Genomic DNA, 23,312 nt, shown 5'->3' on the forward strand with positions numbered 1-23,312 from the left:
AGGGATGATGAGAGCCAGAGGGGAAGTTTTTAGGAGATGGTAACCCAACACCTCTGTACCCCAAGGCAGACAGGAGACAGGACTCCGCATCCCCCGTGTGGTCTCAGCTGGGAATAGCAGCTCCAAGTTCTCAGACTTCTGAGTCACCTCACTAGTTTCATGGCTGCCCTGAGGCCAGGTCAGCCTCCTTCCTCTGTCCTAATTGCTTCCTGCCAAGGAAGCTGGCCCCCTCCTAGCGTCCTTGAGAAAGCCCTTCTAAAAGCAATTGAGCGTTTCAGGAGGAAGCAGGCAGCTCCAGCTGCCACTGGCTATCGGGACCCCAACCCCAGCCGGGAACAGTGTCTCTCTGGCTGTTGGAGAACGTTCTGAGAGAAACATTTCACCACCAACTCCCATCCCCATCATATTGGGGGTCTCTGGGCTGGGCTCCTGTGGATGGTATAACAGGTTACGTGCCACACAACCTCTGACCAGCAGTGCAGGTGGGGCCTGAAATCCTGGGCACACTCCACTTGTCAAGCTGTGCATCATGGCATGACAAGGCTATATTTTGTTCAGAAGAAGGGATATATTTTTCTAATTAGCCCATAGGTGCCATCCACTGATCTGACTGCATACTTTGGGGGATACTTCCACTCAGAAGGGGCGCCTTTTCCTAATTTGTACAAAAGGCACCATATGGACCATCGTAATCCTGGCTCGTGGCCTTTCTCCCACTGCCCACTATGCACACATTTGGGTTTTTATGATGCCTTCCACTGGACAGAGGGCGAAACTAAGCCCCACTATCCACTGCCACTAGCTCCTTTCTGGGGGAACTGCTCTGCCCACAGACCGCAAATATCAGCATCTGGTCCGGCCATAGATGATTGGACCAAGGGGTCCCCCCCAAAAGCTAAACTTAACCAATCAGATTCTCTTGCTTAAGAACTGGAACTAGGAGACACAGAGGGGACTTGTCAGTCACCGGTGAGTTTTCACACAGAGGTGGGGATGGAGCCACTCTATACAGGAAAACCAAGGAAGTCTGAAGAGAAACCAAGGAAAAAAGCACAGATGCAAATACTGCCAAGGGCCTGAGAGCCACTGGGGCCCAGAGAAAAGAGAAGCCCCACTGTTAGTTGTTCATTTTTGATTTTCTATCTGTAGGGCCCTTGCAATCGCTTACGCCTTCCTTTGAACCATCGAGTGGGTCTCTGTTCCATGGAACCAGAGTCCTTGCTAGAACGGGGACCTCAGCCCCAAGGAGTTGCTGAGGTACCCCACCGTGTGAGCTCCCCCTCTTTCCCCTCACCCCATCCCTATCCTAGCTTAGAGAATAGGAGGAACCCTCAACATAGTCACACCTTTTATTCACTGTCAGTGAAAAAAAACATACCACGTAGCACAGGGTTGCACAATGAGGGGGACACCTGAAGAGGGGAGGGGGCCATGCTGGAGAATGAGTTGGGAGGTCCCCCTCTGCCACCCAGACCCCCTCCTGCAGGCCTCCACACTCCTGGAGCCTCCACCAAGCAGGAAGGGCCAGACACGCTGGGAAGCCCAGTCCTGCCCCCACATTCTGGCAAAGGTAAAAGAAAACCCGAAAATTTCAGAAAGAAAATCCCAGATTTTTCTGAGACTTTTCAATTGCAGGATTTGAATTATATAGTTTTCAAAAATCATGAATAAAATATGTAAGAAATGTATTCTTGCCCCCACAGTGATCTCTAAAGTCAGCACAAAAAGCCTCACCCAGGGTGGATCTTCAGGAAATATTTGTTGCTTTTGCAAATTTTTACGTAAAAATACTTACAGTGTCAGCTTACTACCCTACCTAGAAACCCCAGTGTATTCTCTTGTTCTCTCCTTCTTTCTCTGCAGCAGGATGAATGTCTACCTCTAGGGAACTCTGCCAGCATCAGGAAAAGATTCAGTGTCTTTGTTTATGCACTTCCTTTTTCTTAACTTTTGATTTAAATTAAGTTATATATCCTAACTAGATTTCAAAGGGCTGGAGTGGCCATCTGAAGTAGCCCTTGCTGATGAGTTTTAGAGAGAAGAAATAAGGGGCTCATCAATTAGTCCAAAAGTTTGAATGAAGACAGAATACAGTTGGAAGGCAGATTCTGGAAACTTGCAATTCAGAGTTGCTGCAAAGATACAGAACTTCAAGGAGAACTTGGATATGTCAATGTTTTAACTGTCTGTATATTTTTGAGTCTATGTGAGTCATACTTCAATCTCTGCTAACCTGGTGCCCTGTGACAAGTCCCTCTCAGTTGGGGCAGAGAGGGGAGGCGTGCGTCTCCTCTCACAGCATGGCCAGTGCTGTACCACAGGAGCTCCTGAGAACACACACAGTCCTTGGGACGTCCAGGAGCACGTGGGAGTAAGGCCTGGCCTGCCTGTGGCTCTTCCCATCAGCTAGATGGTGGTCCTGGTTCCTGGCCTGGCATTACGTGTTCAACACTGCTGGGCTGTCTGAGGATCTTTGGCCTGATCAGCAAGTATCACCCAAGGGTATGTGTCCAGGAGCTTGGAGTAATCAAATATGCCCTCACAGGTAGGACTTGCCTACCGGTTGGGAAAAAAAAACCACAAACAAACAAAAAAACAGTTCTCTTAGGGAGAAAGGTGATGGTAAAGACAGAGCAAGATGCTTCCAGGGTTTTAGTCAGAGGCCGCCTAGCACAGCACTGACCTGTTAGCAGAGCTGCCCAGAAGCAGGAAACAAGATGCTTGAAAATATGGGGACTTCAACCAAGCTCCTGATTCTTTTTGGAAGACCACAGCCTCAGAAACTTCTTAGCAGTAAGCTTGTAAAAAACCGAAACCAACTTAGCTTGCCTCACAGTCAACCTCCGTACAACCCAGTCAGAGAAATGAGGAGGGAAGAGACTCTTAAAGAAAGAAACACTCTTAGAGCCTTAGGGTTCAAGGCTCGGCACTGTGTCACCTCCTGACTGTGCTCTTGCACAAGGGACCCCCCCTCTGTGCCTCAGTTTCCAAGTCTGGAGAAAAGGAATGAAAACTTCCATTTCCCTAGGCTATGAGGATAGAATGAGATGGGGTAGATGGCAAGCCTTTGAAAGCCATGAAGTTCTGTATGATTGGGGCTTAAGTTAGATTCGATGTTTGGGAGATAGGAAGCCCACTTTGTAAAAAGCCTCCACGGGAAGTGTCAGCTGACTCAGGCTGTTGAGTATCTGTATCCATGGTGCTGACTGGCAGCACAACACACCCAATGGCCATCTCCTGAGAGCAATGGAATATCCTTTGAGGCATTATTGGATAAAAACCTGCTGGTTATTGCCTGAGGATGTGAATTCCCCAGCCTTGCCATGTGGCTGGTCACAGGCAGGATAGAAAGAGAGTGGCCACCCAGTGGCCTGGCTACCTCCAAGGGCAGCAAGAAGGAAGGTCCAACAGAGTTGGGGAGCAAAGGTCAGCATCCCCACGAGTTTCTACCGACAGAGAAGGAGGACAGGTGAACACTCAGAAGTAAGAGGCATGCTTCATTGTTTTCTTACAAATACAATCCCACACCCCCCGACTCAGCAACCATTCCCTGCTCCCACCCTTCCCTCACAGCACCTGTGTACGAGGCTGTTTTCACCAGTGGTTCAAGAGGAAATCAGCTGTCACTGCACATCAAAGCTAATTTCTGATCACAAGTACAAGAGAAAGTAAAGTGAAAAACTTGATGAAGAAGCAAGGTGAATTTTCTGGCAGTCAAAGCATGCAGCTATATAGCTCATGGATCCAAAAATCAGAAAGTAGACATTGGAAAGCAAAGCCAGTGCACTTGGAAGACGATGAATCACCTGGCAGATTTAGGATTTGGGGTTAGAAAAAGCTTTTCAAATGGAGCATGCCCACCACATTTTTAGGCATTTGGTCCATAAATGCAACCTGGCAACCTAAACAGTGGCCAGGTGGTCCTATTCTTTTAGCTCCTTCTACTTCTGTACTAGTGAAAGGACAAGCCCATCCTTGAAATTAGACCAAATCCTGAAAGGAACTACTAAGATGTGGGAAATACACTATCTCACTCTCGGCCAACCTTGTTTTTTCTGTTTCAAAGTCAGCACCTAATCAGAGTAAGTATACAACAGAGTTGCTTGCTGAATTGAAAAAGATCATTAAAGAGGAAGCAGCAGAAGTTGCTCATGGTGACAGCTCAGGATTTAGCCTGATAAGAAAAAGTGTTATCTGGTAAATTTGGTTGGTACTTTCCCTTTTTCTTTTCATGAAAATTAGCATTGTCTATATTCCTTTGATCATTTTACAAAAAACTAAGTAATATAAAGTATATTTTAATACCCTAAACTAACAAAATGACTTCAGCTCTTTTAAAGGGTACTAAAAAAATAAGTATTACATAAACTTCAATTTTTCTTAAAACTTCCACTCACATGCTTCCTAGACTTCCACTTTCATTTCATCCTTCTGCAGTTCTGTGTGGAACTCAGTGGAAAGTTCCTCTCAAACTGACCAGCCTTGCCGCACCCTCTGCTCAGCTGTGTTCAATATCCTCTTTTGAGACTGACCACTGGAAGTCTGCCTCATACTCTACGAGCTTTCAGAGGGCACAGAATGTGCTGGCAGACTACCATACCCGTAGCGGCTAGAGGTGCCTTACGTTGAACAGGTGCTCAATAAATGTTAGCTGAAAAAGGACTGAGTGAACGTTCTAAAGGCTGGGGTCAGAAGGGCCAGGTACAGTCGAGGGGGTGGGCAGAGACCACCTTTAAGGGATCTGGGTCCTCAGCAAAGGACAGACTCAATTTGGCCCTGTAACTGGGGTCTGTGGGGCCACATCCTATAAAGCATAATGCCAGGAAGAACAGAATTTCAAAGCAGAACCCCAGCTCTCCTCCTTAACCCTGCCTCTAGAGGCAAAAGCCACCTCCCCTATGCCCAGTGGATGTTGGTTCTGGGCCAAGACTGAGGGTGGCGCTAGACCACAGGATACCTGAGGATCTGTCTCTTTTTCAGAGTGAAATGGTCCCTCAAGGATCTTGATTGAAGGGAGCAAAGGCTTGGGCAGAGGGTTGGGTGGGCCAGAGAGTGAGGCTGGAGTATCTCATCCCCTGGGGAAGGGCCAGCCAGAGAGGTCATGGGCTTGGGAGGTGGCCGCGCCCCTCCTGGCCAGGGCCCCTCACCAGCCTCTGCTCTCTACTTCTGCATGTCACACTGCAGCAGGAGCACAATGGATGGGTCACTCTTGGCTGCCTCCTTGAACTCTTCCAGAGTAATCTGGTCATCCTTATCCTGGTCCATCTTCTTGAAGATCTTGTCCACGCGCTGCTGCGGTGTGAGCCCGTCCTGGTTCATGCGCATCATGATGACGGTGCCCACCATCTTATAGATGGCCTGGTAAGGCAATGAGGAGGTGTGAACACTCACACAGGGCAGGGAGGATGGAGGGTGAGTGAAGGGGTGGGGGTGGGCAGGGAGAACACTGGGAGATGGGGAGGATACTGGAAGGTCATGTATGGTCATTAAGACTGGATATTTAATGAGCTTCTCACACTAACATGTGTAAAACCCAACGCTTCACCTCCAGCTTGGTGCCCCCCCTGCCCCTGCCCCAGCATTTACTGTCTCAGTAAATAGCAAATTCATTCTTCTAGTTGTTCAGGCCAAAATCCTTGATGTCATTCTTGACTCCTTCTCTTTCTCTCTCGCACCACATCCAATCCTTTAGCAAATTTTGTCAGGCCTAATTTTGCAATAAATCCCACATCCAACCACTTCCATTGACTGTTCCTCCATGGCTCTCCCTTCCATCAGCTCCTGACTGAGCTGCTGTGGAAGTCTCGTAACTGGTTTCCCTGCTTCTGGGGCTCTCCCACCCCTTTGGTCCATTCTCCACACAGAGAAGAGAGCCCTTATTGGCTTCCCATCTCACTCAGAATAAAGTCAAGTCTCTACCCCAGACTACGAGACGCCAAATGATTGGGCGCCTGGCTTCCTATCTGATCTCCTTCCTACCACTCTCACCTTGCTCACTTCTCTACCACCCTGGCTCCCCCGACCACTCCTTAAACACTGCAATCACAATCTAACCTCGGGGTCCTTGCATTTATTGTTCCCTATGCATAGAACACTCTTCCCCAGACATCTACGTGGATAGCTCCCTCACCTTATTCAGGTTGCTGCTCCTATTTCACCGCATGAAAAATTACTTTCCCTCCATTGCTCTCTCGCCCTGTACATTGCTCTGCTTATCTTCTTCATAACATTTACTGCTGACATAGCATCGTTTTGTTGTTGTTGTTTTTAAATTTTCTCACTAGAACGAATGTCCCCTGAAAGCAGGAACTTTGAACAGTGCCTGGCACGTGGTAGGCAGTCAATACATATTTGCTGAAAGAATAAGAGAACTTAGGCTCTGGAGTCAGACTCCTTGCGTACGACTTGCTGCGCGTCCTCATCTGTAAAAGGAGCTTTCTGACAGTACCTACGTCGCTGGGTTGTTAGGTAAAGCACTTAGCACAGAGCCTGTCCTACACTGAGCCCAACCGATCCCGGGAGGCGGGATGAGCGGAGATGTGGGCTGCAGGGAGGAGGCTCCTGAGGCCCGAGAGGAGGGTGGCTGGAGAGAGCGGTGCCCGAGAAGGCCCGGCAGGGAAGATAAGGGGCGCGTCACCCTAGCACACCCGGCCTCTCGATCCGCCGCAACGCACCTCAATGATCTCCAGCATCTCCAGGCGCGTGATGCGCCCGTCGCCGTCCAGGTCGTACATCTCAAAGGCCCAGTTGAGTTTCTGCTCGAAGCTGCCGCGGGAGGTGACCGAAAGGGCGCAGATGAACTCCCGGAAATCGATGGTGCCGTCGCCGTTTTTGTCGAAGGTGCGGAAAGCGTGCTGCGCAAACTTGGAGGCGTCGCCGTAGGGGAAGAACTGAGACAGGGACGCGGGGCATTTTGGCGCGGCGACAGCCTTGCCCTCCCGGCCAGTCCCCCGGCGTGCCTGGCCCCGCCCTCGCCCGCCGGCCCTTCCCCTGGGGTGCCTGGCCCCGCCCCCGCCCGCCCGCCGGCCCTCCCCTGGGGTGCCTGGCCCCGCCCCCGCCCGCCCGCCGGCCCTCCCCTGGGGTGCCTGGCCCCGCCCCCGCCCGCCGGCCCTTCCCCTGGGGTGCCTGGCCCCGCCCCCGCCCGCCCGCCGGCCCTCCCCTGGGGTGCCTGGCCCCGCCTCCGCCTCCGCCCGCCCGCGGGCCCAGGCCTGCCCACCTTGATGTATAGCTGCTGGAACTCTTCCAGGTTGAGGATGCCGCTGGGGCAGTCCTTCAGGAAGCCCTTGTACCACTGCTTCAGCTCCTGCTCGCTGAACTCTGTGTTCTGAACCAGGTCCTCCAGCACCTCTGGGGCCAGCTTGCTGTTGGTCTTCCCCATGGCGGGGCCTGGAGGACAGGCGTCTCCTTCAAATTGGTCCAGGGCAAGGCCTTCACCTCAGCAGCGGTCCTCCAAAGACCCCGTAGGACAGGGTTCCCTTTCTCCATGACAGCCACCTCCCATAACAAACCCCACATTCCCACCACCGGGATCCCTACTTCTGCACCAGGGTGGGCCCCCCACCTCTCACCACCACCCTCAACAAGCCTCATCTTCCTACAGCTGGACTCTATCCTTCACCACATCCCTTCCCATAGGACCTCCTGCCTCTCCTCCCTGCCCCTGTCCCCCCACCAGCACAAGGTGTGTGTGGGGGTCCCTTCCCCTCATTACCCTCTCCCATAAAAGGGCCTCCACAGCAGGCCCCTCCCCTGTCCTCAGACAGGTTTTCTCTCCTGGCACCCAGGATCGCTAGCCTTCCGGTTCTCAGCTCTCCTTGTCACTGACGGGTACCGAATGCTGCAATCTTCATCCTCTGCTGTTTACACCTTCCATAGCTCTCCCCACCCATAGAATAGAGTCTTAATTCTCTCCTTGCTATTCAGAGCTTTCGCACTCAGCGCCCACCTGCCTCTGCAGGCTCCTCTCCTACTAGGGGCCCTCACGTGTGCCCCTGGCGCCATCTCCCAAATTCTTCCTCAAGGCCTTACAGGCCACCCCAACAGATTCTCTCCCTTCTTCCTCTGTACTAATGGAAGTCCTGGTTGGTAGCACTGATGACCCCCATTACATTCTGCTTTTCATTAGTTCACTCATTCCATGAGCATTTATTGAGGCTGACTGTGTGCTAGGCCTTGTGCTAGTGATGGGGATAAAGTAGACATGAGCCAACCTTCAATAACTCATAATTGGATCAAAGAAGTAGATGGCTGATTACCAAGGGCTTTCAATCCATGCCAAGGAGTTTGGCCTTTACTGGAGGGGACAGAAGCTCCTGGGGTTTTAAAGTGAGGGCTAGGAAGACAGCATTCATTCCACAAACACTTACAGAATGCTTACAATCTAGCAGGTCCTGAACTAGGTACTGGGGACCCAGAGAGAAGGAATACATTTTAGAATTTTTCCTTTGGATACAGTGTGCAAGATGACTTGGGTGGGGGGAGGAGGGAGAGCAGAGAGGGGCCTGCTGCATAGTTCAGGTGAGCGACGATGACACCAGCATAGGGTTGAGAAGTGATGGGGAAGCACTGAGGGATGTTAGGACGGAGAACTTGGTGACTGACTGGATGTGGGGTGAGAGGGACAGAAGAGTTAAGGCAGATGCTCAGATTTTGGGCTGAGTGCATGGAGGTGGTGTTGCTGAGAAGCAAGTTTGAGAATGAAGAGTCAGTCCCCAGCTGGAACATGAGCCCTTCAGGTAGCCTGTGCCAGAGGAAGTGTTTGCAGAAATGGGGGACAGTCCCAGTACCACTTCTCCAGGAAGCGTGGCCACAGTGAGGCCCCACCAGGCCCTGAAAGCTGGGTGGACACTCTTGTCTGAACACTATGGGAGAAATGTCCCTACAGAGCTTGAGTTTTCCAGGACATGGCCTGGGTGGCGACTTTGACATGACTGGAGTCTTTGGAAGGGCACCAGCCTCCAACCCCAGGGTAGCCTGTCATGAAGATACTCTGGAAAAGGAAGCCCTCAGGCCAGCAGAATGAATTCCACTTCCACAGCATCTCCAGGCCAGTGTGGCTTCTAATCTTTACTGCTGGAAACGCCCTAAACAACCAGAGATTGGTCTGCTCCATGCCCCCTCCCTTATTGCATGACCTCAAGTTAGTTATCGGATATCTCTGGGACTCAGATTCTTTCACTGGGCCATGAGGAGGATCAAGAAGCTGGAGATGACATCTCCCCCCACCTACCACTCTCAGAGGATGTAGAATCCTATATGCCCCCAGGAAAAGCAAGGAAGGAGAAGGCATGCTATCTTCAGGAACCAGGAACTGGGGGGTCCAAAACAGTTGCACTGGAGCCAGAGTCCAGCATGCCTCTGGAACTCGTGGGCAGAAAGAGGCAGGCTCCAAACCCATCTGTGCCCTCCCCAACTCCAAAGCACACTGAAGGCTCGCCGTACATTCAAGAAAGCTAGAGAGCCCGGAGGTGGAGGTGTCTGACGGGAGAGGCAGAGCCTCTTCCGCTGTCTGCTGTGGGATGTGCCTGTGTATGTGTGTGAGGGGCGGGGTGTGGGTGGGAGCACGTCAGTGTATGAGACTGCAAATCTGTCAGAGCACCAGTCTTTGTGTGTGTCATAGTATCCGTGTGGCTCTCACCTTCTGCCCCCTTTCTCCTCCCTGCCGTGTTGCCTTCCCACAGTTCTGTCTCCTGGGGCCATACCTATTCCCTGCTCCCATTTGGTCCCAGGTGCACTGAGAACTGTCTCCTCCTTCATTTCTCCTCATTCCCTCTACTTCTCTGAGATCAGCAGGTCAAAGCTGGCAATGCCCTTTAAGATAATCCCCTTATTTTAGTGAAAACCCAGAGAGAGGAGAAAACTGGCTCAGAGTTACACAGCTGGTCAGTGGAAGGGCCCAAATGAGCACCCAGACTGAATCCATGCCATTGCTTGGTCCATCCTCTCCAAATACTGGCTACTCTTGTCCAGTACAGGCCTTCCCTACTCCTGCCTTTCGGGAAAACCATAGCTCCGATCTCCCTCTTGGCCTCAGTGGGACCTTCTTGCTGAACTCCAGGCCATGGTGCCTGATACCCAGGCAATATGCACCCCTCGGGGTAGCCCACCAGTACTTCTAAGTACAACCAGACTCATCCTCAACCTGTGGCTGACCTTCTCTCTCCATCGCCCTTTCTTTCCCTCCCTCATCCAGGGGGAAAATGCCATCTTAGCTACCTTCAGTTTTCCCCTCCCTTTTTCCTAGGTCCAACTTGCCACCAAGTCCTATTGTTCCTTCTTTTAAAGAGCTCCTGGAACAGTCACTGTGTCTTCTCTCTCTCCATAGTCGGGGCCAGGGGCACAGCTAAGGAGGCTGAAATACAGCTGGGGAACTGCTTGCCAAGCTATGCCCATGGGCTCAACTGCCTCAGACAGAGTGCCTTTCTTCTGATTCCTCTGTTTCGAGGGAATGTCTTTCCTGCTTTTGCCCAGAAGTGCAATATAGGTTAGAGATGGCCCACAGGCCCCCCTTAAACTCCAGAATCTCGTGTCAAGGTGCTTAACTGTCTAGCCTTACCTCCCACTGCTTCCTTCACAACTGTGTACTCCTTTGAAGCCAAGTTTCTCACAGCCAGAACCTACCTCACCTAGTGCTTAGCTGTTTTCCTCCCTAATATCCTCTCTTCGCTCCTGGGCTGACACAGCTACAATCAGCCTGCAGGCCTGACTGAAGCCCACTTCTTATGATCAGCCTCTCTCAGCCTGGACAGTGGACAGTCAGCAGCATGGCACAGTATTTTGGGCATGAGTAGACCCTGTGAGACCATGGAGTTGAGCCCCATAAGTATGTAGACTTCAACGCCCTCTGACCCTCACCTAATGCTCTAGAATTCTAGGATGGAGACTGATTTGGAAGAGGCCTTTGCATTAAACTTTTGCCTGACCCTCCAGAAAAGTTCTCCAGGCCTTTTTGCCCAGGGCAAAGAGCTTATCCCCTCCCAATATGACCCAGTTCTCTTTGGGGCAGCTCAGACAGGAGACAGGTATTTTTCCCATTGTTCCTAACTTTGCCCTCTTGTAGCTGCCCCACCCGGGTTCCCACTCTGCCCTCTGTGGCTGCACAGAACCACCCTGCAGAGACCTAAAGGCCATGCCTGGAACCCAGCAATGTTCACTGAATGTTCCTTGGTGGATTACATGAGAGGGACAGAACCCCCTTCTTCCTCTGTGGAATGGCCTCAGGCTGTTGTTTTATCTGTATTCTCCTGCCATTGCATCCACTTAAGGAGAAATAGAAGCCAGACCTGGGGAAAGGAAGGGTTCATCCAAGGTCAAGTAGAGTCCATCAGCAGCAAGGCGAAGGCCAGAATGCACTGAGGGCATGTTCAGTTGGCGCTGTAGACCAGCTGACCATGTGCAGGCTCCTCTGCTTACCTCTTGAGGGCTGCCCTCCAGCTGTGAAGGAGCTGGCACTGCCCCATACATAAAGCCGCTGCCCCTCTTTACCCAGAGGCTTCTTCCAGAGGGCAGGGCTCAGGGTTGTGGGCTTCAAATGGGGAGGTGACAGTGAGGGTGGGAGGGACTGAGGGATGCAATAATCCCACACCTCACCCAGCTTCAGAGGAGCTGGTGCTGAGACGGTTGCCATGGTGACAATAGCTCCCTGGTCAGGAAATTTTTCTCTCTTTCCTCTCCTCCCTTTGCTTTCTCCAAGCAGCAGCCATAGCGGCAGCAGCCACGTCTTCTCCCTCTCCTTCTTAATGAGAGGCAGAGGATGATAAACAAAGGGTGGGCCCTGTTGGCCACCTTCAGCTTGGAGCTACCCATGGCATGTGGGCTGCTGGCCTAGGAGGGACTCCTAATAGCTGTGAAGGGGCCCAGGCCTGGAGAGTATGTGGGAGGAGATGGTCTGGATCTAGGCCTCCTTAAGCAGCAATGTCCCTTCGCTGAGGACTAAAGCCCCTCAGGCCTCCTCTCTGAAATATCTTCCTGGTTCAGGGAAAGAGAGAACGAGTCCTGTTTTCTCAAAATCATCCACAGAACCAGAGTGTGTCAGCTTTGGAAGTCTGTTCAAGATCAACTCATCTAGTCTCCCCTCTGTTCTGACCCCTTCCCCATTTCATGAAGTATCAGAAAGGGAAGTGACTTGACCAAAGTCAGACAGCACTGAGGCAAAAGCAAGATTTGAACCCAGCTCTTCGGCTCTCCAGGTTCAGGCCACCTTAGGGAAAGGAGTGACAGTTCATACGGAGCTTTGGCACAGTCCCTGCAGAGCAGCAGGAAGATAGGAGGGAGCAATTGGGTGCAAGAAGGCCAGAGAGGGTACAACTTAGAAAGACATTTGAGAGGTAGAATGAGAGGACTTGGTGCTTCGACTGTGGGGGGTGAGGGGAATGGAAGAGGCTGGGCCCTTGGCAGCAGTGACTGACAGGTATGGGTGGTCTCCTGGGGGATGGCGTTCTTATTTCATCCTCCAGCCAGGATGAAAGAGGCCAAACATGGGGCCTCTGCCTAGCACTAAGACCATGGGGAGGGGGCGCTGTTGAGAAAGTGTCATGGGGGGGGGGTGTTTGGAGGGGAGCTTCTTCCCTCCCCCAAGTATGCTGTGAGCTCTGTCAGCTTGAGGGGTGGGAGGAGAGGACAATGTGAAGTGGGAAGGGGCTTTCTGTGGAGGTGGAGGCGGTCTTTGGAAGCAGAGACCTTGTGATGTGAAGTGTGTTGAACTGCTGCTGGTGCTGGATGATGTGGGCAGGGGCCATCTCTGGACGTGGGAGGTTGCCATGGGGCTGGGTGGACTACCTATCTCCAAAGGAGGAGGGAGACTAATGCCTCCTCTAGCATGAGCATCACACTTCCAGGTGTGTGTGTGTGTGTGTGTGTGTGTGTGTGTGCGCGCGTGTTGGGGGCCAGAGCAGTGGTTGTTCTTACCTGAGCTGGGGGTAAGGAGGCATCTCTGTCTCCTTTCCTGCACCCATGGGGCCTGGACTTGGGTGAGGGGTTCCCTGGCCAGGAGTGGGCCCGTCAGATGCTGCCACCTATGGCAGAACCAGGGGTCTGGGAGATGAATCAGAAGGGGCAGGAGGCGAGCATAGGAATGGAGAGTGGAGGGGAAAGGGACAAGGGCCTCCTCCCGGCCCTTCCCGCGTTACCTGAGGCCGCTCGCCGGTTTGCTGGATGGCTCCGAGCCTCGGCGGGCCGCAGGGACAGAGATTGGCTCGCGGGCTGGCGGCCAGGTTCTCCCAAGTCCGCGCCGGAGCCGCCTCCCAGCTCTTGTATCACTATGTCTCTCGGAGGAGACACGATTTGCATAAGCCCCGCCCCACCCCGGGCAGATTGGACGTTGATTGGTTCCGCTCGGGCAGAGTGGCAGGCGGGGTCTCAGGTGGGGACCGGGTGGCCAGTGAGACCCGGCTGCGGGAGCGCGCCCCGCCTGCCTTCGCTGACATTCCCGGAGTCGCGAGGAAGGGGGAGGGCTGTACCCCCAACTGTACCCCGCCCTGAGGCTCAGACCCCAGGCCACAGTCTGGGGTGAAAAGTGTAAACGACTGAAGTGGATTCGCAAAAACAACCGCACGATTACTATGGAAACGGGAGAGCCACAGCCGAGTCTCTAAGCCTTCCCTTCCTGGGCCCCAGCGGGGGTGGGGATGGAAGAGGGGATGAGTCACAAGATGTGACCCCCTCCATATCCCACCCAAAATTGGAAGAAGGCGACAAGGAGCTGCCGAGGAGCTGAGTGGGGGAGGAAAGAGATGGGGTGGTCCGCAGCTCACACCGTCGCATCACACATCCCAACACACCCACTCCCCTCACGCGGTGGATGGGAAAAGAGGGTGGATGGGCGCCGAGAGCGCAGTACGGATGGCGAAGTACCCACTCTGTCTGGTTCCACACTAGTCGTGGGCTCTTTACAGCCCCTAATTCCAAGCCCTCCCCAGCCTTCCTTATTTCTCATGGACGCCCCCCATAAGGCACCTCGAGATCTCCCCAGAAGGATCCCTCTGCCTACCCCATGGACCCCTCTATTCCCCACCCTCCCGTCTTCCCGTTCTGTAGACGGAGCCGGTCCCTAGCCGCCGCCAGTCTCCGGCTTCGGATGTTGACACAAACCCGAGGCGGTTTATACTGAGAGGGTCTGGAAGGTTTCAGGGCCCCGGGAACACCTCCTCCTCGTCCCATTTGGGTCTCCCCAAAGCTTGGCTTGGCCTCCCCGACTGCACTGGCAGCTGAGAGTTCCGGACCCAAGGCTGTGGGAAGGAACCCTTTTATTCCAAACTGGGGGCGAAAGGGGAGCAGACAGCCTCGGGGTGGGTCATGTGCAGTGGAGGGACTTCTAGGCATCTGTCAAAAGTGTGGCGGGGTGTCTGAGGATTGGTCGAACGGGAGCGGGGATGCTGAAGAGGGGGGGGGAAGAGGAGGGGCTTCTGCTGTGGGAGCAAAAATTGAGGTGGGCGGGGCAACGGGGGGTGGGTGGGCGATGAGGACCCACCTGCGCGAAGAGTGGAGGCAAGGCTTCTCTGGCTGGTCCTAGAAACTCCCAGCAAACCTCGCTAGGGAGGAATCAGAATTAGTGGATCTCTCTCTCTCTCTCTCCCTCTCTCTCCTTCCTTCCCTCCCTCCCTGTCCCATTTTCCTGGCTGCAGGGTATGTCTTCTCTCTGGGGACCTGGCAGCATAAGAGCACTACCTGGACCTCTAGTCAGCAGGCATATCCCTGGCCCCTGTGGTTGATGACTCACGAAGGACAGGTGTTTGAAAGTCCTGACTCTGCACTTCCTGAGCACCTTCTCTGCTCTGTGCCCTGGAGACCCAGAGATGGGCAAGAACTCATTCCTGCTCACAGAGAACCATAACCCAAGGCAGGAGGAAGTGAGGAGAGGCAGCAGGGGTTGCTGGAAGTGGTACCTGAAACTGTAAAAAGGTTCCCATCTTTGCCAATGACACCACATAAGACCGTCTCTGGGCCTCCCAGTCTGTAAAACGTGGGAGCTAGTAGAGGAGGCCCAGGAGAGCAGGGAAAGAATTTCAACTAGCAGGGTGAAGAAAGGCTGTCACCCTGGACAGAATGATGTGGGCATGAATCTGACCGCGCCACTACACTTGTGAGCTCCTTAATAATAACTAACATATATAGAGAAGTTACTTTGTGCCAGGCATTATCCTAACACTTTATACATATTACTTAATTTATTCAGAATAAGCACGCTATGAGGCAGATACTATTATTACTCCCATTTAACAGATGAGGAAACTGAGGCTCAGAGCAGTTAAGCAACTAGTCCAAGTTCATATAGCTAGTAAAGATGCAGAGCTGGGATCTAAACCCAAGCAGTCTGGCTCCAGAGCCTACACTTCTAGCCACCACACAATACTGCCCCCCTTAAGATACTTTAAGTTCTTTAGGGGAAAGACCTTGGATTGGAATATTCTTTCTGATTCCCGAAGACATTAGAAAGGCAAAGCCCAGCCTCCTGGGGACAGCTTCTCTGTCTCAGGTGAACAAGACATGGGATTCTAACAGCAGCAGTAGAGCTGGCAGTCGTGAACACAGGGAGAAGCCCTCCTGCCCTGCAGGGTGCCAGCCAGTGCGTAGCTTCTCGACTTCCCCACTCTAGGCCCTGGAATCTAGCATGGGATCCAGGAATCCCAGGTAATCAGGAGAAAGAAAGTAAGGGGTGGTTTGTGAAGCAGGATATATTGGACCTGCCCTGGCTCTTTGAACCAGGCAGGACCACCCAGGCAGCCTCACCCACGAATCATCTCAGGGCCTGCGAGTGTACCTGAACTGCCAGTTGTAACCCATCTTCACCTGCTCATAATACTTGAGATGCTGATCTTGACCCTGCCTCTGCTCTTCAGGTTTGACATTGATTGATCGCTTCACTATATACCAGACTCTCTGCCGAGCCCTTTATCTGCATTATCTCACTTAATCCCAGAGATGACCACTGCCAGGGGTGATATTAAAAATATCTAACAACCCTGTTCAGCACGAGCATTACCAATCAGAATGGATGCTGGGCTTAGTGCTAGAGCAAAGACTTACCGTGTTTCCCTGAAAATAAGACCTAACCGGAAAATAAGTCCTAGCATGATTTTTCAGGATGACATCCCCTGAACATAAGCCCTAATGCATCTTTTGAAGCAAAAATTAATATAAGACCCGGTCTTATTTTCGGAGGTACACGGTAGTAGGTCTCTGTTTTGCCAAGAGTTAACACTTTAGTTATTGGATCAAGAGGAGCAGGCAGGAGAAAAACTAGAGAGGTGGGGGCCCATGGGCTACTACTACCGATTTACCAGTCAATTTAGAAGTATTTTAGTATTTTAACAGCCAGTTCAGCTGTACCAGTTCATACCTGAATTTCAGCCCTGTTATTATTGCTTTATTTCAGCCCTGATATTATTGCTTTATTTCATGGCAGTGGATGGAAGCTCAGAGAGGTTAGACAACTTGCCTATTGTAACACAGCCTGTTAGTGACACAGTTGGGACGCCAACCTAGGTCTGACTCCAAAGCCCACAATTCTTAACCACTGACTGACCTGTGTTCCTGGAAAGGGGCAGTATACAGAAAAGAGCTGGGGTTTCCATTGTTCTGCAGCTAAAGGCTGAGCCAGAGGGATAAGGTTTAAGTTCTGGAGCTTTGTTGTGGCCTTGTTCTCAGGCTTGGAGCCTTGGCAACACCTGTTCCATACTGTTGAAAGAACGGGCCCTGTAGAATGAGGGCAGAGCAGGCTGCATGGAAGAAGGAAAGTGTGGTTGTGCGGGAAGCCCTACAAAGGGGCACAGAAGGAATTGAGGGTTCAGTGAGGGCAGAGGTCTGTAGGCAGTGGCCACTTCGATTTGCTTCAGCAGAGTGTTAGCTAGCTTTCTTCCCCTCTGGGTCCTGAGCAGTGCCTTTATGATGGATAATGCCTTCCTGACTCCCTGGCTTTCCTCAGCCTTGGCGAGTGCAGCCTGGTGACAGCTGGAATTCCCCTGGGTCCTAGATATTTCACAGTCTTCTTTGTGGCTGGGAGAGAGTGAGATCACCAGCTTTGGGCTTCTTCCCTTTCTCCTATGGCTAAGCAGGATTTTTGTTTCTTTAATTTTCCAAAGTAGAAATAATCTTTTGTGGTTTTTTATTTGTCTGGTTAATACATGGTTGCTTAAAAATTGATACAGAGAAAGTGGAAATACCCCATAATCCCTTTCCTGAGCATTACCTGTAGGGGACCTTGTGTTTTTGCCCGCCCTGCCTTCATTGCCCTCCTGCCGGTGAAGCCCTATAGTGTAAAGGGTTAAATGCACAGACTCTGGAGCTAGGCTACCTGGGTTTGCATCCCAGCTCATCACTTTCCAGCTGTGTGACCACAGGCAAGTTGCTTTACCTCCCTGTGTCTCAATTTCCTCACCTGTAAAATATGGATAATAATACATAGACACAGATAATAGTTTAGTGGTTGCCAGAGGGTAAGGGGGGTGGGGGGTGGGAGATGAGGGTAAGGGGGATCGAATATATGGTGATGGAAGGAGAACTGATTCTGGGTGATGAACACACAATTGGATTTATAGATGATGTAATACAGAATTGTACACCTGAAATCTATGTAATTTTACTAACAATTGTCACCCCAATAAATTTAATTAAAAAAAAATATGGATAATAATAATAGTACCTATTTCAAAGGGCTACTCCGAGGGTTAAAATGAGTTAATAAATATGCAAAGTGCTTAGAACAGATTTTGCTTCGGGGGATTACCCAGCCCAATTGTGTACAGTGTAGCTAGGACTATCAATCCAGTTGTCCTGCCTTCCCATGGACAAGGGTTGGGCATGACACTTAAGTAAGGCTAAGTAAACTCTCTCTTTTTCTCATTCTCTCTCTTTCTTTTCCAAGTTAATCTGAATCTTGAATAAAGTGACTCAAGGGTAGTTATCACTGGTTTATTCTAGGGCAGTGCTCTGATGACACTGTCCATTCATTTCTGCTATCTGAATTCCCAGGGACCACTCTGGTACATGTCCTGTCCAAGACCTACTTCTGCTTCTCCTTTGGTTCTGTGAGCCACCTCACATCCCTACCCCAGCATTTCTTTTCTCCTTTCCTTTCCTTTCCTTCCCTTTCTTTTCCTTTCCTTTCCTTTCCCTTCCCTTTCCTTCTCTTCCCTTCCCTTGCCTTCCCTCCTTCCCTCCCTCCTTCCTTCCTTCCTTCCTTCCTTCCTTCCTTCCTTCCTTCCTTCCTTCCTTTCTTAACTTATCTAGAGGTGATTTCTGTTTGCTTGCAGAAACCACATAGGAGTTTGGCATATTTCTCTATCACTTATGACACTTGGGTGCAAGTGACAGAAAATCTAGCCCACAACAGGTTAAGCAAAAAGAGAATAAATATAGTGACTCAAGTAAGAGAAAACCCCAGGAGTAGATTGAACTTTAGGATGGCTTGATTCAGGAGCTTAAACACCGTGATTAATATGTGACCTCTTTCCAGGTCTTTGCTCTTCTATGTTGACTTCATTCTTAGGCTCCACATAAAGGCAGGAAACCTGCCAGCATCTGTAAGCCAACACACCCTCAGGTTAGAGGCCTACAGAAAAGGAGAGAGCTGCTCTTCCCCAGCACAGCCAGTCACCATCCTGCGCTGGTCCTCATTGGCCTTATTTGGGATCTATGCTACGCTCAGAATCAATCACTGAAGCAGGAAGATGCAGTGCTCTGATTGCCCAGGGCCGAGTCACTTGCCTACCTTAGAACTGAGACAGAAAGTCAACTCCTCCCGAAGCTTGTGTACCCAGAGTAGGGAAGGTGGGTGTTCCTACCAAGGATGGCAGAAGTTCCTAAATTATAAAAACACATACAAGTATACATATGCTGACAGGAAACAGAGGGCATTCAAAGAGATAACTGAAGATAGGTCAAGGAGGGAACTATTTACACAGATATGGGGAGAGTTGAGAGAAATCAACAAAGTATTGTCAAGCACCCTGGGGCTAGCACCAGTGGAGGGCCATTACCCCCCCCCCAGGCCTCAATGGAAGGGGGCACAGCAGTGAGGGGGGAGCCTTCCAGTGGGACCCCTGGCTTTTGGTAAGTGAACACAGCCACTGCAAACATGTGGCCTAGCAGGGAGAGACTAAGGGTGGGTGGAATAAATACCTTGACCTCCTCCTATTCCCATGTGTCATTCTCCTATTCCTGTTTCTATTGGCCAAACCCAACTGGAAGTCGGAGGGCAAAGAAGCCCAGGTGATGCAGTTCACAAGTCAGCTTCCTGGAGCAGCACAGAGAGGGTAGAGGGTGGAGGCAAGCAGAGTGAATAGACTATATCTATTTCCAATGGGAATAGACTCTAGCCCTATCTCTATCCCTAGCTCTATACTTATACCTATTTCAAAGGAGTACTCTGAAATCTATCTATATAGACACACATATTATATACATATATGTACATAATATTCCAATACACATATCTATTCAAGTACATAGTAAGAGATTCATGGGCTAGTTAGAAAGCCCTTGGACAAGTTGCTCTTACCTCTCTGCAATTCAGTTTCCTAGTCTGCAAATGGGAATCATAAAAATAACGACTTGTTGTATGAGGATTCAACAAGAATAAAGTGCTTAGCAGAGTGCCTAGCACAAGTAAGAAGTATATTCACATAAATATATGAATCATGGTTAAGGTACTATATTAGACAGGGCAAAGGTTAAGCTGCTGTAACAAACAGATCCAAACATGTAATAACTCCAATGCAACAGAACCGTATTTCTTGTTTATGTACAGTCTAGTGTCAGGTGGATGGGTGGCTCTCCTTATAGGGATTTGGGACCAAGGCTCCTTCTATCTTGTGGTTCTACCATCCCTTGGGGTTTCCAGCCAGTGAAAAAGGAAAGAGGGAGTGGAGGAAGCTGACAGTGGCTCACAACACATACTTTCCTATTACAGGGAAAACAAAAATCATTCTAGTATTTCAAAGAGGGAATTTAATACAGGAGATTGGACACAAAAGTGTTAGAAGGGCTAGAGGAACAAAACACAGACTACGCAGAGATTTCTAATTAGAGGAAGCCACTACCACACCTAGGCTGAAGGGGGCAAAACCAGAAAATGATGCAATCCAGAGCCGATGCATTGCTAGGTCCACTGGAGCACCTGCTGCGGCCACCATTAGCACCAGCACTGGTGCCCAGCAGGAAGCCGGGAGCTCCCACTCGTGAGTGCTGCTGCTGTTATGGCTGCCGGAGCGAGAATTCGTGAGCGCCGTGCTCTGAGGTTGCTATAGTGCCCTCCCCAGTCACGGCCTGTGGAACTGCTTGAACAGGAACACATGAGCCTATACTCACCCACTCTGTCTGCTGCTGTCGCAGCTGCTGCTCCTATCACTTCTGGAAGACAGAAAAATCGCTTCTCCCTTCTTCCTTCCCAAGTCCCACCAGTGCCTCTCATTGGCATAACCTAATGGGAAGCCAGTTTAAAGCAATCTGGAAAACAATGTATAGGCTCCCAGACCCTTGCTATACAGACGAGAGCATAGCAGGATGAGAACAGAGTTGAGAACAAGCAGGAAAGTGACTGGTCCCATAAGTTCAGAGTACTGAAGATTGTAGTTCCAGCTACCTTTCTGCAGAGTTTGCTGAGAGGCTCCACTTCAAAACTAGCCCAAGGAGCATAATCTCAATCTGTTGAGATTTTGCTTCCCAGCAATTGTCATCAGTGTGGCTCAAATAAACTCTTATAAGCTTAAAACACACACACAAACAAACACTAGCCCAAGAATCTCTTACCCTTCCACTAGATTTCTATACAGAGGACTGAGACAGGAGGAATGCTGCCTGTAAAAGCAGACATACTAGTCTCTCCGCCCATTCCCTGTAGGTGTATTCAAATGGTTCCCTTCCCCAAAGTACTGGCAGGGGGACCCCAAAGGATTAGCTCATGAAGTTTTGGGGTAGCCTCAGGAAGGGGAATCTGACTCTTATTTCCCATTTCTGTGTCAGCTGACCCATAAGCTGTGTTGATCTGCCTCAGGGCTGCAATAGCAGGGGTAGGACAAGGTAGGAAAAAGCTCTGGGGAGAGAAGATATGGTGGCAATGCCAGCCGGAGAGAGGGTAAAGATTGTACCCTTGCATGGTCAGCTCCCGAGAGTTGCAGAAGATAGATCCCGCACTGACCAAGACGACTTTTTGCAATGACTAAAACATTCTATGTCCAGGCTGCCCCGTATGGTAGCTACTAGTCATGTGTGGCTATCGAGCATGTGAAATGTGGCTAGTGTGAATGAGGAACTGAACTTTACATTTTTGTTTAATTTTAATTTAAATCACAGGTAGGTTGTACTTTTAGACCGGACAGCATAGCTATAGACCCTGAAGTTGGGGTAAAGAGGCTACATGAGATTGAAAGCTGGAGGCTTGCTAGGACTGCTGCAAAGGAACATGGCAGGCTGCCAACTTGGGATCAGCAAAAAAAAAAAAAAAAAAATGTAGTTGTGTTTCAAGAGACCATCAATACCCAAGAGAATGGTTTGCGATCAAGTCTCTCACCAGCAGGGCCTGTAGGGATCTGTTACTGGCTCTGAGTCTACAGACAATGGATTGATTAGTGTGGCAAGGCTGAAATTCAACCAGAACACACCAGAACAACCACGCCAATTATTAAAATATTCAAACATTTTCATATCAGTTGGTAAATAGCCACTTCCCCCAGTAACTCCTGCCACCCCAGCCACCCTGCCCTCTTCTCCCTGGACTTTTGAACCACGAAGTGGAACCACCACTGGTCCCTCCCTACCTCTGGCCCGGCACAGCAGGGAGCTTTCAGAACCCTGCTCTGGGATTGGCCAGCAACTGTTCTGATGGGCTGGTGTCTATGCATTTCTGGTTGTTAAATATTTGGAACATCGCCCCTGGTGTTAGACACTAAAAGCACAGCAACCGATGCGTGGTTCCGTGTGCAGGGGAACTGCAGTTATAACCCACAGGAAGAGGCCTGCTCCAGCTCACCATGAGCAGGCACAGGAGAAACCTGTTCTTTCCTTTCTCCCTCCTCCCTAAAGCCCACACAGGAACAATCACAAGGCAGGAGGTGAGTGTGTAAGCGCTCCCGCCCTTCCCCCAGCCTCTGGAGCCTTAAGTCTGCCCTTCACAGAGTAGGCTGGGAAAGAGCTTTTGAGTCACATGTGAAGCTGAATTTAGTTAATTGAATTGAATTTCAAGCACTAAAAGTGATTGAAATGATGGGCTCAGGATTCGGGCACGGATGGGAGGGAGGGTGAAAACATCAACTCCCTAGATCCAAGAGCTGATCTCCTTATAGATCTTTCCCTGACTCCATTGCCAATCCTTGGCACAGATCCTCCTTCACCCTGGTCCTAGGATGCTCAGCCTCTCAGCCCAGGGCCTGCCCGTCCTTTGGCCACTTATACACACACACACACACACACACACACACACACACACACACCCATGCCCAGCTGGCTCTCTGGCCCTTAAGATTTCCAAGGGCGTTTGGGAACACAGGAGCAGATTAAGGCATACAGGCACCATGAGAAGAAATGAACCACCATGGAGGCCCCACAGCCTCAGTTTGTGCTAGTGGAAAACACCTGGGTCAAGTAAGGCCAATCAGATGTTGTCCCCTAGGAATTCAGAATTTGGAATGGAGAGGCACAGAAATCTCAGTGTCGTTAGAGCAGAAGCAAGTTGATGGCAGTTAAGGAAGAAGTTCTTGTGAGCTCCTGCTGCAGTGGTAGGGGTGGGGGTCTAGGCAAGCCCTTCGGTGACAATTCCTTAGCTGTTTAACCCTGTCTTGGAATCCATGAGCTACCCTATGACCCTTCTAATGTTCATCCCCTGCTCTCCCCACCCACCACCACCGTTTTTTCCCTTAAGTTAGCCAAAGCTGGTTTCTATAGCTTGCTCAGCAAACCACTCAACTAATAAAGGCCATGTAAGGGCAGAGACAGAAGATGCAGTGAGAGGCAGGTGCCAGCAGAGAGCGCTGTGGAGCACACTTTGAAGGGGCCTTTGAGTGGCCCCAGAGGTTCTGGAGGCCTTTGAAAGGAAGATGGGTAGAGGAGCCAGACAATGAGAACAAGTCTCTTCTTGCGGTGTCCTGTCCTAGCAAGGGTAGGGAGGGCACAAAAGGAGGTGGTGAGATGGAAAATCGAAGCCTTTGTTCCAGTCAATCATAGCTATATCATTCACTTCACTCACTGCATGACCTTGGGCAAGTCACCTAACCTCTCTGGTTTCCTCATTTGTAAACCTGGGATAAAACTAGAACCTACCTTACAAGGTTGTTGTGAGGATTAAATGCAACAAACCCTCTTAAGTGCTTAGAACATTGTCT

At 50.7% G+C, this 23,312-nt stretch overlaps 1 protein-coding gene across 1 annotated transcript; it reads right to left on the bottom strand.

Annotated features, from left to right (window-relative positions):
• Window positions 1–1,335: 1,335 nt before the first annotated feature.
• On the bottom strand, window positions 1,336–13,308 carry HPCAL4 (hippocalcin like 4). The gene is made up of 4 exons (XM_019718783.2): window positions 13,128–13,308; window positions 7,217–7,386; window positions 6,675–6,890; window positions 1,336–5,358 (listed from the first exon to the last, which is right to left on the bottom strand). Exons 1-4 carry the CDS (start codon window positions 13,285–13,287, stop codon window positions 5,161–5,163), a joined length of 744 nt encoding a protein of 247 aa, XP_019574342.2. The 5' UTR covers window positions 13,288–13,308; the 3' UTR covers window positions 1,336–5,160.
• Window positions 13,309–23,312: the final 10,004 nt, after the last annotated feature.

Source organism: Rhinolophus sinicus, linkage group LG06, assembly GCF_036562045.2.
Source record: "Rhinolophus sinicus isolate RSC01 linkage group LG06, ASM3656204v1, whole genome shotgun sequence".
Classification (NCBI taxonomy): domain Eukaryota; kingdom Metazoa; phylum Chordata; class Mammalia; order Chiroptera; family Rhinolophidae; genus Rhinolophus; species Rhinolophus sinicus.

What these genes read in the sequence shown, in the direction of transcription:
- HPCAL4 (XM_019718783.2), bottom strand. Translation starts at nt 13,287, where the DNA reads ATGCAAATCGTGTCTCCTCCGAGAGACATAGTGATACAAGAGCTGGGA. An exon ending in AAACCGGCGAGCGGCCTCAG is followed by an intron (nt 7,387 to 13,127) that starts GTAACGCGGGAA and finishes CCTGTCCTCCAG; the next exon opens with GCCCCGCCATGGGGAAGACC. An exon ending in TCCAGCAGCTATACATCAAG is followed by an intron (nt 6,891 to 7,216) that starts GTGGGCAGGCCT and finishes TCCCTGTCTCAG; the next exon opens with TTCTTCCCCTACGGCGACGC.